The sequence below is a fragment of the Rhodnius prolixus genome, unplaced genomic scaffold (assembly GCF_049639745.1).
Source record: "Rhodnius prolixus isolate KJV_2025 unplaced genomic scaffold, Rpr scaffold_9, whole genome shotgun sequence".
Taxonomy (NCBI): domain Eukaryota; kingdom Metazoa; phylum Arthropoda; class Insecta; order Hemiptera; family Reduviidae; genus Rhodnius; species Rhodnius prolixus.
In genome coordinates this window covers 4,523,501-4,538,686 of record NW_027411604.1, presented here as the reverse complement: position 1 = coordinate 4,538,686, position 15,186 = coordinate 4,523,501, and the positions used below count along the sequence as shown (strand labels likewise).

Genomic DNA, 15,186 nt, shown 5'->3' with positions numbered 1-15,186 from the left:
AAAATAAAGATAATGAAATTTTATTCTTGCTTAAAGTCTCTCGTGCAATCCCTAATTGATTTTAAAAATTAATTACGTAGAGCGAATGCAAAAATAAAAACAATCTCTATCTTTCTAAAGATATTTATATTGCTCCAAAGAAAAATGATTAATTACAATTAATGAAAATAAGGATTAGATTGTAGAAAATTCAAAAAAATTAAAAATATTACTTGCGACAGGAAATTTGGCAATCACGTAGAATTACAATGTGGACTTATTAGCGGAAATATCGCTTTAAGGACGTCACTAATTGGCGAGAATCTGGTCTGTCTGTAGTATGGTCTACGTACTCTCAATCAAAATCGATCGATATTTGATGGCAAAATTTGTGTACTTCCGGGCCCAGTTCTCTTGTATTCTCTCGTTACATACAACACTGTCCTCCATCTGAAAGATGCTTCATAGGTATGGGTGGGGGGAAATATAAGAGGTCTAGGCCAACACCAACATACTTATACAATACTTAGTAATATGATAATAAATTACCAAAATAAGTAATCTATTCAACAATCATAACAGACAATCATAATTGAATTAATTAGTAGTAACAGCTTTCAGCTCTTGTGGGGAAAGGGTGGGGGGGAATGCTTAATATTAACAGCTTACGGGACTACACACAGGGTTTCGTAAATCTAGTCTACACGAACATGTCGATGTGTAAGGGATTTGTATAAGCCATTCATATCGCAGGATTAGGGGTGTTAGCAAAGCATTTAGCGTTTTGTTCTAAAGCGTTATTGTTAGTATATAAGTATATACATTTAAGTGGAAAGAGATATGACGTCATAATAGCTATTTGGCTCTGGTTTTGGACTCTCTAAATGGGTTTCGCTACTCACATATGTCCTGGTTTCCGGTTTGAATGTAAATTTAGTAAGCAGTTCTTAATCAAAAAAAAAAAAAAAAAGGAATATGAAGCGTTATTATTCATATATTACAATGCTGTTTATTTCTGTACTCATGAAATAACACGGAAAATGTAACCGGAAATTATAGAATTATTATATTGTACAGGAACAAGTTAAAACCGTAAATTAATTAAATAAAAATGCTACAAATTTAAAAAAAAAAATGAAATATTCCGATTGGATTTTATATTTATGGACGTACAGATAGATCAGAGGTCCCCAAACTAGGGCCCGCGGGCCACATGTGGCCCCCTGAGGACATTTATCCGGCCCTGGCCGCACTTTCGGGGAAGGGGCATCTCTTTCATTGGTGGTCAGTGAGATGGTAAAGTCGGGTGAGATGGCCAATCGGGAGAGACGGCCAACAGCCGAAATTTAACCGAAATGTCGTCCGACGGCGCTGCGTGACCTCTCAAGTGATGAACATTTATGTCTGACTACAGTGAGTTCATTTTGGTCTGCGTCAAAGCGTTATTAATTAACTCAGAGAATAAAAACATTATCGCCTCAACAACAAATTTTATGATAGTTGCATATTGAATGTATGTGCAGAAATTTTAGTGTTGTTTTTTACATATTAGGAAAGTGCAGTATACATTAATGAATCCTAACTTCTAAAACTGTCAAAAAGTACGCGTTGAGTTATGTTTATCATGTTGGCCACCTCTCTCTAGCATTCGGGACAGATGGCCATACCAACAGTAGGGATAGATGGCCAATTATTTTTACTTTTTTTCTGTTATAGTTTGGCTCAGTTTCCAATTCACTGCAGAAAAATGCCAACTCAGCATAAAAAACAGAACACTAACCGCGGAAATTATACTGAAGAAAATTTGAGATCGTATTAATAACCCCACACCCAAACTGTCGTCTCTGTAAGAAAACGAGCCAAGTCTGTTGTCACTTTAATAACTTCTCTCGAGCACATTGCGCAAAGCGCTGCGTCGCTCATGTACAGTACAGAGACGCACGCGTCTCGGCTCCGAAAAATAACCGCCAGAAGTAGGAAGAAAGGCAAAGCACTATAACTAAACCGGACATTGACCATCTCATTAACCAAAAGCAGGCCCATAATTCCCACAGAAATACTGGACAGTTTAGTGATTTAAATTTACTTTGTTCTTTATTTTAAATATTCTGTTTGTTCCCGTTTTTTTTTACTTTAAAATAGTTCGTTTTATAGTCCGGCCCTCCAACAGTCTGAGGGACAGTGAACTGGGCCCCCTGAGTTAAAAGTTTGGGGACCCCTGAGATAGACATCAATTTAGGGTAAGTTAGTTACAGAAAAATGTCGGTAATTTCTTATTACTTCCTTCCGTGACATCAGTTTTGTAGTTTTATTGGATAATTAAGCGAAGTATCCCTTCCACTGCAACAAGACCTAATACCAGTAAGTTCCCATAGGCGAGAAACGTCATAAAAATGAACGATTCGGTATTGGAGAAAGATTATTTTGAAAAAATATATATTTAAATTTTACGAACAGCATGAAATATCATTTTTTAACCAAGAAATTCTGAGGAATTCCAGTTAGGACATGAAAGCAAATTCCTCAATGCCAATTAATTTGCAAATCTTCATGTACCTCTTTCTTGTTTAGTTTTGTGCCTTCTCGAAAGAAGAAGAATTCTTGAAAGCAACGTTAAGGCTCTTAAGACAACTTTCTTTGGACCATCAATTTACAATTAACTTTCTTTTTCTTTATCCTATAAAAGGATGAAGCCAGTCCCCAAGTATGCTGTAAGATGGGGGAACAAAAAAAGGTAATACTAATTAATCAGTTACCCTTAGTTAACATCCCCAACAAGTCCGTAATAGTTGCCGCCCCCACGGAGTGGCTATTTACCAAGTAAACAGACGGCCGTCATTAGCCGGCCACTGTTTATCCTCTGTCAACAAGGACAACAGAAAAACAAAAAAAAGGAGAAGTCTTTTCTTGTTTTCCGACATGCTTTTTCTTTTTTCTTTACCATATCCTTTCATATCGTAGTTTTCTTGAATGTCAACACTAGGCTATTACTCGTTCAGGCTACTCTGGTCCTCTTAAATTTCCATGGATGATTTAGCAGAATATGAAAGAAGACGAGACTCAAACTAAGCGATTTCTGCTTTGTTAATATTTCCTGCCAGTGGAGTACAGATACGCTCCGTTGAGTAACGGCTACAGACAGCTAATATGCTGATGGTTCCAGCCAGGAGCAATTTAGCCAGTCTGGAACAGGAGCTTGTAGGGGTTTTAACATCGGGGATTGTGACTCTTAGGAATGAGCATGTTATTCCAAACTAAAAACATAGCAATAATTGACTCCTGCTGTCTGCAGTAGAAGTAGCAGGAGAGATTATTAAGAGTTGGGATTATCGGCACAGTTCCTTTTTTTTTCCTTTTTTTTGGCATTGGCTTTCGCCATACAGCCAGCATCGTCTAGGTGCTTATCACTAGAATATCACTCACTCTCCATTCTTACTTATAAACACATTCCCTTCACACATTCATCCCTCTACTATATACAACTATTTACAGCTAGTGGATGGATCAGTACTCTATATTCCTGCCATCCTTATAGCTTAACCGAAATTAAAATCACGTAATCCTTCTCTAATCATTTTCTTCCATTCATTCTAATTCGGCTATAACTTTTAAATACATTCATATTTCATTGCTAGCTCTGCAATAGATTTAAGCACATATATGTTGGTGGAGAATATTGTCTTCGTAGCGAAATGGTGCATCTAAATACCTGTATAAGTCGTCAAACATTCGTTTCCTTTCTACTCTACATAACATGGACATGTCATTATTATATGTTTGAAAAGCTCCTCATTGCAATCCACGCAAAGAGGAGAGGATCGGCACAGTTCCTTTTTTTTCCTTAAACTAGTGGACGCTGACAAGAAACAATTTTGGGACAAGACTAAAGAGTGAAGGATGAAAAGGATGATGAAGACGAAGAAGAAGACAATAAAAAGGGATTAAACAGAACCATGTAAATTTCATCTCAATATTCAGGGTGGCCAGATCTAAGTGCTTGTTTGACTTGCTGGCCCTATGTAACTTCATCCATCTCCAGCAAAAAATGGTGCCACTCAGGACAACCTCTACGTCCGAGAGTGTCGAATCGCCGTAGAAGTCCAAGTTCAAGATACCAGAGGATCCACGATTAGGCAGCAAATACCAAAAAAATACAATAAAATTCTAGTTGTTGCCATTTGATATGATAAAAGCACGGCAGATTTGTACTTAATATTTGAAACGAACAGAAATATTTAGTATGAAATCAAATTAATACTTGATTCTTCGAATTGTTTTACAAAGTCTAAACGAAACTGATAATACTTAAGGTAGTAAGTGCTTTTCCTTACTTAACAGTATTAAGTACTTAAATGTAAATTACCTAAACACTTGTTGTTTCGTTTAAACTTCACTTAAAATTCGGCCGTAAGCTGATTACTGATTACATCATGGAGGCATACAAACAAATCTTGAGATTCTTGATTTCTGCGAATTCGCTGCGTAGTTATCTTAGCGGAAACACAAAAAGCTCCTCAAACCTTTTTGGAACTTTCTCAAGCTCTAGTTAAGAAACATTAAATCAACAACTTTTACTGAGTTCCAGACAGTAACTGAATCACCAGTGGATTTCCCCGAGACCTTCCTCGAAGTCTGCAGATTATTACCGAGACGTATCAAGCTATTGGAGGGTAGGGCTGTCCATCACTAAGCCCATCTCACCGATTTAATAAAGGTTCTTGGGATTTAAAAGGGTACAAACCGAAGCTATCTCCAAGCGCTTTGAGCGTGTACTGTATCATATGTGCCTTGTGATCGTGAATGTGTCCCTATTGTACAAGTGAAAGTGCATGGTGTACTGTGCTAGGATCCCGTGGGATTGCAACACCCAGGGAGGCTGCATGCAACAGCTACCCCCTGCGGGAACATCTTCACCATTATATTATTGTATATTATTTATATACAGATTGTTAATTACATAGATAAAATAAAAACATTAACTAACTATAACTTAAGAGAAGAATATATTACTGCAATCTTAAGGTAAAACTACACCAGTAAATTTTACAACATGCGTTAAACAATGTACAAATACAAAAGGTACAAGAAATAAGAAGGTAGGTTGTATTACAACAGGTTTGGGAGTTATTCTGAAAGTAATTTATTTCTATACAGTTCCCATGGCAACTCCTCTCTTTCTCTAGTAACCTTGCAGATCAAGTTCTAGTAACCTCGGAAAACAGGTAACCACTGATTTAAACAACTACAAGCAATATACCCCCCCCCGTGTAAACCAACATCATCAATAAATAACAAACATATTTACCCCCAGATTGTTTACTAACATAATAACCAAACAGAAAAGACTTCCTATCCTGTATTCTGGAGACTTTGTAGCGTCTCTTGGATGAAGGGAACGTGAGGGATTTAGAAGTCTAGGGTTTAGGTTGCCCGACTATCAGTTCTTAAAATGTTCGAGACAATTTTTATTTATTTATATTTGTTTTATAAGCAAAAAATATGTATATGCAGAACATATAGGTTGCGTCACCGAGCTAGCTCATCGTCACAACCGGGTGACGAGGGGAAAAAAACCAGACAGCGCTGGCACACTGTGGGTTGCTGGAAGAGTCTGGGATCAGGATGGAAATGGGTGGATAAAGATGGGACACTAGAATGAGGAGGAAATTTAGTACAACTTAACTGACATAGACAACTTCAAGTTCTCTATGGAGGATACGATTGGAAGAGTAAGGAGCGTTTACAATTCTACGGAAGACTTAGAACTGGAAGATTGGCTCATTTAGTACTACTTAACTGACATAGACAACTTCAAGTTCTCTATGGAGGATACGATTGGAAGAGTAAGGAGCGTTTACAATTCTACGGAAGACTTACAATGGAAGATTGGCTCATTTAGTACAACTTAACTGACATAGACAACTTCAAGTTCTCTATGGAGGATACGATTGGAAGAGTAAGGAGCGTTCACAATTCTACGGAAGACTTAGAACTGGAAGATTGGCTCATTTAGTACTACTTAACTGACATAGACAACTTCAAGTTCTCTATGGAGGATACGATTGGAAGAGTAAGGAGCGTTTACAATTCTACGGAAGACTTACAATGGAAGATTGGCTCATTTAGTACAACTTAACTGACATAGACAACTTCAAGTTCTCTATGGAGGATACGATTGGAAGAGTAAGGAGCGTTTACAATTCTACGGAAGACTTAGAACTGGAAGATTGGCTCATTTAGTACTACTTAACTGACATAGACAACTTCAAGTTCATTATAAAGGATACGATTGGAAGAGTAAGGAGCGTTTACAATTCTACGAAAGACTTAGAACTGGAAGATTGGCTCATTTAGTACTACTTAACTGACATAGACAACTTCAAGTTCATTATAAAGGATACGATTGGAAGAGTAAGGAGCGTTTACAATTCTACGGAAGACTTAGAACTGGAAGATTGGCTCATTTAGTACTACTTAACTGACATAGACAACTTCAAGTTCATTATAAAGGATACGATTGGAAGAGTAAGGAGCGTTTACAATTCTACGGAAGACTTAGAACTGGAAGATTGGCTCATTTAGTACTACTTAACTGACATAGACAACTTCAAGTTCATTATAAAGGATACGATTGGAAGAGTAAGGAGCGTTTACAATTCTACGGAAGACTTACAATGGAAGATTGGCTCATTTAGTACAACTTAACTGACATAGACAACTTCAAGTTCATTATAAAGGATACGATTGGAAGAGTAAGGAGCGTTTACAATTCTACGGAAGACTTACAATGGAAGATTGGCTCATTTAGTACTACTTAACTGACTTAATAAACTTCAAGTTCTCTATGGAGGATACGATTGGAGGACATAGTAAGGAGCGTTTACAATTCTACGAAAGACTTAGAACTGGAAGATTGGCTCGTTTACACCCCCGGATTTATTACATCCGGTTAATTGATACTTTCGGTTAACCCATTTTGAAAGAAAAAACCACTGTGGCTGTGTCATGGACACGGCCGTGTGTTGTACGTGAATACGTTTACGTAACGGGTTATATTTTTTATATAAAATATTTTTATTTATGTATTTAGGATGAAATCAAGGAAACAAATCGACGATCGAACACAATCTAGAGCCTATACAGTCCGTTGTCGATGTAGAAGCGATTTCTTCATCCACTTACATAATTTCAACCGCCCCAGCTGCAGATGTACTGGACACCGTCGTTGATCCGCTCGGCCGCATTCATTCTTTTAAGTTCCCGGCACAGCTTGACTCGGTCATATGGTGTTTTAATATTACCATTCGATTGTTCTTGAGAAGCCCTTTCCAACCGTATGCCGATCTCTGTATTTGGTTTTGACTTTTCGACGCGTTTAGGCCGACATTATATATTTTTGATAATATTTTTTTATTCTAACACCTTATTACATTCACTGTCACTATTTTACACTAACGTTTTATAATACAATCGATAGATTGTGACGACAGCTGACGATTAAAACTTAAACGAACATCGTAGCTTCTCCGATTCAAAAGTTATACTAATTGCAAATCTCGCAGCAAAATGATCTCAAAATCGCGGCGCTTCCCTGTCCACCGCGTGCGATGTGTCACAGTCCTTGCTTATCATTATCATGATGAATTCTTTGATCCTTTAGCTATCCAGTGGTCTAATTTAATTTTGGATGTAGACGATAGATTCGAAACTATAATGCCAAACTGTATCCCCCGATTTTGTTATCATTAGGTTTTTTGGATTGACTCCATATGATATCAAATTTAAAGACATATTCACGTCTAAAAAACGCTTTTAGATCTCAGGCGGCACCTAAACGAAATAACTAATTACAACCTTGGGCAATATCCTGTTTTTCAAATTATAATGGACTCAATAAGTACATTTCCGGTTTAAACGATAATCTGAGCATACTGAAAACTGACTAACGAAGTATCTGAGCTCAAAGTTAAATTTTGCTTCTGTTTCAGGCATGATGCGAAAACAATGCTAATAATGGTTGTTGACGTCATGGATAAAGAATTACATCAGTTTCTATTTTTACTAATGCTGCTGGGATCGAAGGGTGAGTGCTTTCCGTTTTAAAAAAAAATTATCCTTACTAAATTTCAATAATGATTTGTTCATTAAGATTTAGCTTAAGTTAAATTAGATGGCTGAACGATCACTAACGGAAATGGGAAGGCTGTACTGTATAAGATCTTGGCAGGTACGGCAACCAAATTTCAGGAGAATTTTGAAGATAGAACTTGGCATACAAAACGAAATGGGTTCCAATCTGTGTAAACACTATCGCGTAGATCAGCGCATCGTGACCATAGCATGACGAGTGGCTAATATAGTGCCCTTAGCTAAGGGTGCATAAAAGTAATACCTTCCCAATTATCTTGCAATTAACTCAGTTTCCTATTTTTGGGTTAATAAAGGTTGTAACAGCACTAAATCAAAACGTTCCACTTGTAGGATAAGTTCTTTGATTTTATAGCACGGATTTAGTGTTTTATCCATTATCAGAGATTGGTTATTCAGTTTGGTAAAGAAGAGATTTCAGACTTCACTTGCTGACTGAAAGTGCGAGACAACATTTTCATGAACAACAGATTTGGCTCACCTCCCAGAAATAGATACGACAATAAGTTGTAGAAGATCAGCATGATAAAGTTCACAGCATTTTAGAAAAATTCTGGTACCAGATTTAGAGGCAATTACATTTGCGTTAGGATTTGTGCAATAAATAAGAACAATCTGTTACTAATCCGAGGATTTTTTACTCCGATTGGAATTAATGAGCGTAATCCCTAGTTTATATTATTTTAGAGCTCATAATCCTTTGATTTTTTTAAACAATTTAATTAAGGCTGCTTACACACACACACACACACATATATATATATATTTATATATATATATATATTTATATATATATATAGAGAGAGAGAGAGAGATACAAAGCGTATTAATGTTAAATGGTCAGCGATCACGTGCAAGTAATTTAAATGAAATTGGAAAGCAGAGTAAGGGCCATTTATTTGTACTTTTGGATTATTAATGAGAGCGGAAATGGTAGGAGATCGATTTGCTTTTATTTTTGTAGGAGCCCACTCCTCGGGACCTCATTTTTGTACGACTACTATTTGATTGCAGTTGAGTGTCAGTTGAAACAGTCTTTGGTAGAAACAATTATAAAATTCATTGAAACTTATCTCACTATCTGAAGAAAACATTACATCCAGCATCAAGGGAAAAAATTATGGGATTTCAGCATTGGTAGAAAAGAAGAAGTATATGGTAAAAAAAAAAAAATATATATCTTTCGTAATATGGGAGCAGGACTTTAGGTCAAACTAGGATTTAGCATCAGGAACCTTCCTGAACAGTATGGGGGAAGAAGATTCAGGGAAAAAAACGCAATTCTCAATTAAACGCAGGATGCAAAAGACTGGCTGCAAAAGGAGACTTTCGATGTTATGCCAAACTACTATCAGTGTTTCAGACCTTAAAGAAAAATTATCACGGGCCAGCGGCGTTTCAGTCTTCTAGGAGATTTTATTGAAGATTCTTATGAGTAAATGAAGTAAAGTAATACCTATTTTTAGGAAGGCTTTACGTCCAACTACCAAAATAAGTGCCGTGGACGGAGGCAACTAGTATACATACTTTACTGTAAATTTCTCACATTAACCATTAAAGGTATAGACTGGGGAATATAGCCTAATACCGCAATACATCTTAGCTTTGCGGGTCTAGCCTCTAACTGCTCGGCTATCGTGGCGACTAGCAAACACACTTTACTGCAAATTTCTCATATTAACCATTAAAGGTATAGACCGGAGAATATAGACTAGTACCGCAATACATATTAGCTTCGCGGGTCTCGCCTCAAACCGCTCGGCTATCGTGGCGATTAGCAAATATACTTTACTGCGAATTTCTCATATTAACCATTAAAGGTATAGACCGGGGAATATAGCCTAGTACCGCAATACATCTTCGCTTTGCGGGTCTAGCCTCTAACCGCTCTGCTACCGTGGCGACTAGCAAACATACTTTACTGTAAAATTCTCATATTAACCATTAAAGGTATAGACCGGGGAATATAGCCTAATACCGCAATACATCATAGCTTTGCGGGGCTAGCCTCTAACTGCTCGGCTATCGTGGTGACCAGCAAACACACTTTACTGTAAAATTCTCATATTAACCATTAAAGGTATAGACCGGGGAATATAGCCTAGTACCGCAATACATCTTCGCTTTGCGGGTCTAGCCTCTAACAGCTCGGCTATCGTGGTGACCAGCAAACACACTTTACTGCGAATTTCTCATATTAACCATTAAAGGTATAGACCGGGGAATATAGCCTAATACCGCAATACATCTTAGCTTTGCGGGTCTAGCCTCTAACTGCTCGGCTACCGTGGTGACCAGCAAATACACTTTACTGCGAATTTCTCATATTAACCATTAAAGGTATAGACCAGGGTAATATAGCCGAGTACCGCAATACATCTTCGCTTTGCGGGTCTAGCCTCTAAAAGCCCTCAGCTACCGTGGCGACTAGCAAACATACTTTACTATGAATTTCTCATATTAACCATTAAAGGTATAGACCGGGGAATATAGGCTAGTACCGCAATACATCTTAGCTTTGCGGGTCTAGCCTCTAACCGCTCAGCTACCGTGGCGACTAGCAAACATACTTTACTATGAATTTCTCATATTAACCATTAAAGGTATAGACCGGGGAATATAGCCTAGTACCGCAATACATCTTAGCTTTGCGGGTCTAGCCTCTAACCGCTCGGCTACCGTGGCGACTAGCAAACATACTTTACTGCAATTTTCTCATATTAACCATTTAAGGTATAGACCGGGGGAATATAGGCTAGTACCGCAATACATCTTAGCTTTGCGGGTCTAGCCTCTAAAAGGGCTCAGCTACCGTGGCAGTCCAGAGTTTTATGAATATAAAACAATATCTTATCGCTTAACGGCTTACTTCTGCCCTCCAAAAATGACCCCTGCAGGAACACCACCAAAGTCACGAAAATGCAGGAAGTAACCTGAACATGGAGACAGTATTATGGAGAGGTACAATAATTGTTTTATTATGTAAATGTGCAGAATTTTTTTATTCGATTCCTTTAACATTAATGGAAAGACAAATTACTGAAAATATTTTGTAAAAATTTTAAATTATTGTATTTAGTAAGTTTTGGCTTCGTGATGCTTATTAAAAAAATTATTTTGAGTAAAAACAAAAAATAATTATTAATGCTACTAATTTAAACTTTACGCTTTCTACTTTACAGGAAATTACGGTAAATAATAATCTAATGGGGGGTGATTTTGGAGGTAAGCGGAAGTGATCATGAGAAGGAGATACCACACTCCGCAGGTGGTTAATATGGTGGCAGGGGCTGGGTTACTTAATTTTATTTTTTTTCTCTCTTCCCCACCACGAGCTGAACGATCTTTTGATAAGAAAATGTGATAAGAAACGAAAAAAGGTCGTTAGTTCTTTTCACGATATGACAGATAAGGAGCACGAAAATCGTGAGTAGCAAGCTTTCTTTATAGAATCGCACATTTTAATAACGATACACATAAAACTAAAAATCACCTCGTTTTTATTTTTTTTTATTCAAAAATTACACAAGAGCGGAAACGATTTTATTTTGTATTTTCTCTTAATACGTATGAGAAACTATTACGATCTTGTCAAACTTCACCGGAACTTCCACTTTTTACCAGAAATATTCGCTTTAAACCTCCCCTGATTTAGGAAAAGTGTTTTTTTTTATAAAACGCTCGTGCATCAAGGAACATTCGTAACCGGATAAATGCCATGAAATAGATAATTCTGGTTTCTGCAGCTGACCTGACTACTTTAGGGATCCGAATCTCGCCACTGAAAGTATCGCTTTTTTCTTTGAACTTTCTCGAAGCACGATCCAACGATGGTAATCATGTTGGTCCTAGAGCTCGAAGCCAGTTTTGGGGCTTTTCTCTTTTCTTCACCTCTTCGTTGCCATTTTGTACTGGACGCCATACTTCTTTCATTGGACCAATCAGGCTATAAAGAGGATGAAACAGAAGCACCTATTTTACCACAACGCATTTCCTCATCAGCTTGGGCTTGATTTTACATGTCAATCATGTCTGAGTAGCGTAGAACTGTTGATGGTGCGTTTCTCCATCAAATTGCAACGCCAACGTTGATACTGGTCTTACCGTCGTTTCCCGTTTTTTTGAACTTCGCTTTTTACAAAGCTAAACTTTTAATAAGTTAGCGTTACTGTTGCCTCAAAACAGCTAACTGCCACCCCCACCACCATCGCTGCCTGCCGTCTCCACCAATTTGCTTTACATTTTTAAGTTTCCACCTCCTTTAGCGCTAGCTAATCGCGAAAGACCTGGCGAAAAGTCTAGTTCCCCAGTCTCCAAATCCTTTCTTTTTCTCTTCGACTACTTCTTCTCCTTCCGGCTAATTTCTTCTACAAAACGCCCTGCAGCTACCTATCTTCCGCTTTTAACCTTTTACTCCATGCAACGATAATACTTTCTAGGTCTATTTTTCTTCCAACATTTAAACTTTTTCCACCCACGCCTAAAAAAACTTTGCTGATTCATGCAACTACTGCCATATTATTTGCGAGAAAATTTCTGACAGTTGTACACTTTTTTGCCAGAAATAAATCAGATCACGGTACGCTGTTCTTAAAAAAAAAGTACTTTATTCGAGCTCACATATCATCGTAAATAATATAATCGAATAGCTGGCTGATACTTTTCGCATGGTTGCCAACTAACACTTATAAAAAGTTTTAAAGCCAATAAATTGTAAGTGATTGGTTGAAATTCTTGCGGCCAATCGTACAACGGAAGTGTCACTTTATTGAATCGATTTAACAATTTTCTTCAGATTTTCTCCTATTTGCTTCTACTATTTTTTTTTTTTTAACTTGGCATTATTATTACACGAAAATAAATATTTTGCAGAGAAAATTCGAATAAGAGAAGTTCTGAGCGAGTAGGGTGGTTGAAGAGAGAGAGAAAGGGGCGGAAAGAGAGAGCAGCACAATTTATTTTTAATAACCTCTTTATAGAGATGTATATATATACATTTACTAAACGTTGATACGGCCATTGGAAAGTCTGGAAGCTGTAAGGTAGAAAACCAAACAGAGCGCCAACAAGAAGTAGGGAAGTAGAAGAAATTAAAGGTGTCCAGGAGAACTCTCATACAGACCGACAACAGTCCAACTTTCATCGCCTTGTACCCGGGCGACTGTCCGACCAACTAAGAATGGAAGGCGGGGGACAACCAAAACTTTATACAAAGCTAAACTTTTAATAAGTTAGCGTTACTGTTGCTTCAAAACAGCTAACTGCCACCCCCCATCTCTGTCTGCCGTCTCCACCAATTTGCTTTACATTTTTAAGTTTCCACCTCCTTTAGCGCTAGCTAATCGCGAAAGACCTGGCGAAAAGTCTAGTTCCCCAGTCTCCAAACCCCTTCTTTTTTTCTTCCTCTACTTCTTCTCCTTCCGGCTAACTTCTTCTACAAACCAAAACGCCCTGAAGCTACCTATCTTCCGCTTTTAACCTTTTACTCCATGCAACTATAATACTTTCTAGGTCTATTTTTCTTCCCTTTCTGCTTGCAAATTAATGTTACTGTTGTGTTTATATTTTATATTAACTTCTTGATCTTCACTACGTTTTATTTAATTATTTTATTGTTTCTAATCTTTATCAGATAATAGTTATTTATTTAACAAGTGTGGAAAGTAGTACTTTTCCTCGTGTGAGGAAAATACTTTATACTCGAGTTAAATATTATATTTTTTCTGCAACCATTAGGGTTATTAACTAAAAAAAAAACTAAACAGGAATCACTAGAATCCATTTTAAATTTCTATAAGGTAACACAATAACCTTTTTAACTGTTATAATTAAAAATATCTAATTATTTATTAAAATATTATTTTTATTTCTATATTCCTTTCAATTTTTATTTTATTTCTTTAATATTCATTTTTTAATTATTTAGCTAAAATAAATTTAAATAAGCTTATTAAAGTTTTACAGAAAATATTTAATTACAAAACTTCTTATATCAAGGAAGCACAATAAAGTTTTTCCACTCACTAGTGAGGAAAGTGGCACTAATGGGAATTTTTCCCTACTAGTGAGATAAAGTTGGGCATTACACAGATGATTTTAATTGAGTAATGAGAACATTCCTACATGGTTGCAGAAAAAATTATTATCATTATCAAGAATTCAACGGAGTGAATTGGCATTGAATAAATGTGAGCAGATAAATTTAGGCGACTCTGGCACATTAAGTGACGTCATAAAGTGATGGATTGTTAAGAAATTTTTTTATTTAAAAGAATGCCCCGAGAGAATAAAACTAAAATAAGTGAACACATACAATGGTGGTGGAAGCAACTGTCATTTGGAGAAATTTAACTCGTAACATTGGTATTTTCGTCGGGTACAAATGATTGTTTACGGTTGGATAAAACGAATTAGAATGCAGTATTTGAACTGTAACAATTCTGGACAATTCTGGATGTAAATCATTCATGAACAGCACAAATATACAATAATGGCAAATGGTGGACGACACTAAATGTTCAGCGATTATCTTTAAAATGGAAGCAAACATCAGCTAAATTTTGTGCCTAATTGTGGTACTTTTACTGCAGAAAAATAGCTCATCAATTAGCTGCGAGTGAAAAAGTATAATAAATAATAAAATGCTTTAGCGAGAAGTATTAGGAGATGAGTGGTTTGTAGATGGGATGCCTATAGAGATCTTGGGTTCGAATTCAGTTGCTAGCTCTTGGTAGGAGCTGCTATATAGCTTAGTCTCCAGTGACGGACAGTATTTTCTGTAACAAGAGAACTCTATCTGGAGGCCGACAGTTAACTTTTGTAGTGCTGGTGGGGAGGAGGGAAACCTCAGGGCGCTAATGATTTGAGATGTTGCCGAGCCTTAAATTTCTTTTATCACAATCATTTCATAACTTGTAAACGTGTTACAACATGAAGCTACAATAAGCGACAATAAGCAGGCTGAGAGCTAACCTCGCGGTGTGCGGATCGTATCTACACAGGATCAACAAAAGGGTCCTCTCTCCTCTTTGCGTAGATTGCAATGAGAAGGAGGATTTC

The 15,186-nt window shown here is 37.0% G+C and overlaps 2 protein-coding genes across 6 annotated transcripts in view; one reads left to right on the top strand and one right to left on the bottom strand.

The window, feature by feature from the left end:
* The window catches only part of LOC141454021 (uncharacterized), a 301,530-nt gene that overhangs the window by 82,088 nt on the left and 204,256 nt on the right, over positions 1–15,186 (bottom strand). The window lies entirely within an intron of this gene.
* Positions 1–15,186, top strand: part of LOC141454022 (uncharacterized) — an 82,946-nt gene that overhangs the window by 15,193 nt on the left and 52,567 nt on the right. Inside the window, exon 2 of the mRNA XM_074127768.1 lies at positions 7,968–8,062. Coding sequence (XP_073983869.1) covers positions 7,984–8,062 — 79 coding nt within the window. The 5' untranslated portion in view covers positions 7,968–7,983. The remainder of the gene's footprint in view (positions 1–7,967; positions 8,063–15,186) is intronic.